The 5,423-nt window shown below is 38.6% G+C and overlaps 1 protein-coding gene across 1 annotated transcript; it reads left to right on the top strand.

Moving 5' to 3' along the window:
* Positions 1–4,887: 4,887 nt before the first annotated feature.
* On the top strand, positions 4,888–5,185 carry LOC150086363 (uncharacterized; the record flags this gene model as incomplete). Its single annotated transcript, XM_090371331.1, is given in 2 exon segments — positions 4,888–5,023; positions 5,138–5,185. Coding segments are annotated over 2 exon segments (142 nt in total), but the record flags the coding sequence as incomplete, so codon positions are not given.
* Between the last annotated feature and the right edge of the window lie 238 nt (positions 5,186–5,423).

The following is a 5,423-nucleotide window of genomic DNA, read 5'->3' on the forward strand; positions in this document are numbered from 1 at the left end:
AACCAATAGCGCAGCAACGAAGAGAAGATTCAGTGTCATTTCGGTCTGCTTCTGTTCTCGATTGACGTCTTCAAGATGTTGCCAACTTAAATACTCCACGAAAAGAAATTGTAAATCATACGAAATAGTTATTTCAAGGTTCCAAAAATCAACCTCCCTTCGATATCTGATTACACGCGTTCATTCTAAGAAATAAAACCATCCTCTTTGCCTCATTGTTAGAAATCCTGTTAGTACGCAAAATGTTTTAAGGAAACTTAAAATAAATAGAAAATGTCGCTTTTATTTTTCCCCTTAAAAAAGCAAGTACATTCAGTGAAACATTTTTGAAATTTATGAAATATCGAATAAATCACGTTATGTTATCTATAATTGGAATAAATCATTTGGTACAATAATGAATCAAGAGATGTTATGCCACAGGTTTCCAGTAACCTTGAAGTTTACCAATTCTGTGACTTTTATGCCCTTTGCTTGAATAACTTTATTGCTTCCATGATCCTAATTTCATGATCGTCAGACTAATCGCTAGGTGGCGAGTCCTACGCGAACGATATTTTGAATTATTAGCTTCGATATCGATAGTTCTTCTGTTGGAAAAGCTATTTTTCCTGATTTATTTTTCAGGAAGTGATATCAGTCCTTTATGCAGTGTATGTACACCATTGCCAGTTATGTTATTTCTAAATTTCGCTGTATTTGTCTGTGTTGGTTGGGTCCTACATTAATATTGGTTTTGTAGGGTTTTAGGAGCAACAGCGACTAAGGCCATATCCCTCCTGTGTAATGTTTGTGAAATGCGTCGGTACCGTGGTTGATATTCGGTTTTCTGGATGAAACACCGAAGTTTCCTGGAGAAAAAACCATAATACCCTCGCCTGAGATCGAGAAACTCAGTGATGTTGTGAAAAAGATCCATAAAAAATCCTCACGTCATAGATGTACACGACCTCGGGTCTTTTTCAACTAGGGGAGGACGACGAATATACTAGGGTCTAATAATGATGCAAATATTATTAACTCACGCGGAAGGTCGCTTTGTCATAGATAAACTCGCTAACTGAGATAACAATCGTTATGAGCATTTCTGCAAATAAGTAGGAGAATAAAATTCCCTTTTCCTTATTATTCTAGGATAGAAATGGCACTGGGAATGTAGCAAAGATTTCATGTATTTATAGTAACTGGAGAGCGTTTTATAACATTATTTTAAGTAAAGTAACTGAACGAAAAATCTGCACCAAGTAATTTAACAGACACATTAAGGAACCCCTACTTATACGCCTCCAAGGTAAGCTGGAATCAAGAGAACCAGCACATCCTTTCGAGATTCTCCATATTTCGTTAACCAAAGACCTGACTTTAATGGAGATTTTTGTATATACGCCTGAGGGGAAATCTATCCTTCCCCGCAATTTATTTATTTCAGCATCATGGTGTAAGCTTATAGATTAGAGGCTATACAGAAGATTAGATGTGAATCGCTAAAATCGTGTAGTGTGTGACGTATACGAATGAAAGCACATCCAATCAGATGGGGAATCTTTCATTTTATTCCATGGCAACTCAGCGTTGGTTGCACAGATATATAATTGTGTTATGGAGATGGTAGGCAATTCTGTCATTTAATTCCACTTAAATATTGTCTTTTAAGAGGAAATATATTCAAGGCAGTATGTCCCTAACTTACCTACTCGGTACACCTAGGCTAAGCAGGTTTATGTTCACCAGAAAAAAACAAATAAACGAGTATTACCACAGAAAAGTGTATATCCATATGAACCATGCATAATTAAAGTTAATTATACGTATTTCACACAACCAATAATGAACTATATACATGAGCATTCTCCACTTAAAAAAAAACGAACGTTGTTGGTCACTAAAGAGTAAGAATTGACCATCTCCAAATTTTCAGTATGTTTGTTACTGAAACCGATTTGGAGTAATTTTGAGCTTTTTTTGGGCTTTCATTTTTCACTGTGTGATTGAGTCATTCGATCTCAGGCGAAGTGGGCAAGGTTTCGGTCACTAAAGAGTAAATTTGATTGACCACCTCCAAATATTCAGTACGCACAAAATTTTACGTCAAGGGTTTACCAATCAGAGAACGTGAAATTTTTCATCCCTGCATTAATGATATCCTTTTTTCCTCATTCTACCCGAAATTCTTGTCCTTTATAGAAATCTTTGGTTTCTAATAAATGCGCTAATACTGTCCAAGATAAAAATGTAGAATATCGCAATGTGCTTGTATTCAAGGCTTCAGTTTCGTTTTCATCTTGTACTAAAGCTTGTATTTGTACTTCCGCCAACTTGTACTTGTACTTGTACTTCCGCCAACGGTAACACAATTATTAATCAATCGAAACTCGATTTTGAACAAGCTAACAGTAGAAATTTACTTCTTAGTCATACGCTAGTCGAGTCTTCTGGTTCTTTTCCAAAGATATTATCCGCAACTTCTCTCCAATTATTTTTCCACTTCTTTTACAACCTGATATTTCTATTGCATCCATCTTCAACTAAAAATATAGCTCGTTTATCTTATAACTCTGATGTTTTCACTTTTGAATCGAAATTTCCTCAAAGGGTGAACAAGCTAATCGGAAGTACTTTTGTCTTCCAAGTAAGGTCGTAATGCGGTGTCACGACTTATTATGTATTCAACTGATCATAAGCATCACTGGTGGAAGCCTGCTGCTTAGGATTTAAAATACAGAAACATTATGGCGACAATGGAGAATCACAGTTGTGGTCCCCGCTCATGTTAGGCCGCAGTGGGCCATGAGCAACCGATGTACAAAAAAGGTGAACAAAGAATGTTATCGAACGGTTCAAACCTCCTCCCTCCGACGGAATTGTAAAGGATTACTCAAGGTGGATGTCCATCATAAGCGAAAGTTGCATTACATTGTACGGAATCAACGGCAGTTGACAACTCAATACAGTATGGGAAATACATGAATGCATGACCCCAATGACGATGTGTAACACACTCAGACGTATGAGGGTTCCACAGCAGACGACCCAAGAGACACCGTCTTCTCACCGTCGTCGACGGCGAATGCTGTGGGGGTCAACAACACGCTGGTTGGACACTAGAGGAACGAAATTCAGTGTGCTAGTCGGATGAGTCCAAATACCTCGTGAAACACGCTGACGAACGCCTTCCTATTTGGCTAAAGCATGGTGCTCACTGTCCACAGAAATGGAGGTAATTGCTTAATATGGAGTATGTTTTACTGGCAAGAGCTAGCACTCCTGGTGAGATCTACCGGCAGCTATTAGGAGACCATGTGTACCCATTGACGTTGCATTTTTTTTTCCGAGACAGAAATGGTATCTTTCAAGACGATAATGTATCACGTCATAGGGTCCGCACTGGGCGCTAGTGCTTCGAGGAACACAAATGAAAATATGGCCCATCTTGACTAGACTCCAAATTCGCTTTACCTCAATCCAATTATTGAACAAGCGACCTTCATGATATTTATGAATGGGGCAGTCACATGGCCCCCCATCTCCATGCTCAATTGCATGGAGTTTTACATCCATTTCTCGGGGGTAGGGAGCTGACTTTGCCTGGCTCCTCTCCTCCTCACCACCCCTCTTTTCTTTGTAGTGAGGCATGGGTATGTCCCACCCATTACAAAGGGCCATTCTCCCTGTTGACCCGTTATTTCTATATCTTTAACAGCGCGCAGTACCACACGTCAAAATTTTTAAACATCAAAATTTAACCCCACCTTTTCAGTCACTAATATTATCCTTTTAGCGTACAAACCCAACTTGCGTTCTTAAAATGAATTAGTTAGGCAAAACTGAACCGCGATGTACCGCATATACATTTTTTTCTTTTTTTAAGGCCCTAGCCACCGAAATCTCTGGAAAGAAAGTAGGTGGCAGGATCTGCCAGAGAAACAAATGAATAAATGGATGCACCTGTCTGGCCTCCCCGTGGCAGAGTATGGTAACGTCGGGTTCCATTAGGGGCCTGGCGGCCAACAAGCCAGAAGAACAATGGGCACAACATATTACACAACACATGATCCACACACTTTAAATCTCTGGCTTTGACAGAGTTCTGTCCTCGATACAAAGAACATACGCGGAGATGGGGTAAATCCCTGATGCCATTAGACCCGAAAATACTCTACTCAATTGAACACCTGTGGATGTTTTCGAACTGAAAGTGAGGTGTATGGACACACAACCATCATATATTCTGACACTATGGAAAGCCCTGTAGGCAGCAGGTTGGAGCTCCCTGAAGACCAAAGTCTTCAGACGTCTCGTGGATTGAATGCCTATTCGAATAGCGGCTGTTATCCTTGCGAATGGTGGTCAGAATTCTGTGATCACTGGGTGTATATGTCAAAATAAAGGTAAAAGAATCAATGTAGTTTATTAGTGCAAGTTTCATTCGATTCGTACTGTTTTTCTTCTAAATGGGACATCGATGCATTACAAACTTTGGTTTGCTTTTATGGAAAAATACCGAAGTCAAGCATTCGCACAAATAGTATGATAAACATGCTTTGAAAGTTTTTTCTTAAAAACATCAGAAGATATTCTTCACAGACTACTTTAAGTCTTTGTTTCGGTCTTCTCCTCCTTCTGAACGATGTAATTGATGATTTGCTCTTTTCTTCTGCTTTTTTCCTTCTAAACTCAAAACCGTGAACGTTCTTCGACGTAAGGGCACCTCCTAACAACTTTCAATCACTTTATAATAGTGATTAGGTGACCAGCGTTGTATTTTATTACTGTTGCGCGTGTATTTCTTATTTATTGGAGTAATTGAGCAAAATATGTTCTTTCCTGGAAAATCTGACGTCGTAAAGAAAGTACTGACACTGAGTTATATTGAAGCAGCCCAAAAGTGTTTTGGACATTCATTCAACTGGACATCAAACTGTCGCAACCATGAAGTTCGTCGGTTGGGCAATTTTTGCTTTGATGGCGACTGCTGTCTTGGCAGACGACAACATATTTAAGAAAACCATCGTGAGAGATTGCGGTAAGAGGGACTGTGATTATTTTCCCATTGAATTTTATGTATATCTCTTTAAACTCTCGTTTTTTTTCCATATGCAAATTGGTTTGAAACCGAGGGATTATAAATCTTTTACAGGACTCGACGACCATCATGATGTAATAAAGTGCATTACAGGACACATGGATTACAGTAGGGTAAATGACACTTGCTGTATGATATAGTGTAGAAATATCTCACGGTAACCTTTCGTTTGACTGGAATTTAGAAAAATCTTTCAATATGAAATTCTACGAAGATTCTTCTCCAGATCAAAAGGGTATATCTAAGGATTTTTCTTGCAGAAATGGAGATAAAAAAAGAGTAGAAAATAAAAAAAAGACTTAATAAAATCAGAGAGATATGTTCCCTAATTTTATGCAAC

This window comes from Mastigoproctus giganteus, chromosome 4 (genome assembly GCF_048544385.1).
Source record: "Mastigoproctus giganteus isolate SK-2022 chromosome 4, ASM4854438v1, whole genome shotgun sequence".
Classification (NCBI taxonomy): Eukaryota; Metazoa; Arthropoda; class Arachnida; order Uropygi; family Thelyphonidae; genus Mastigoproctus; species Mastigoproctus giganteus.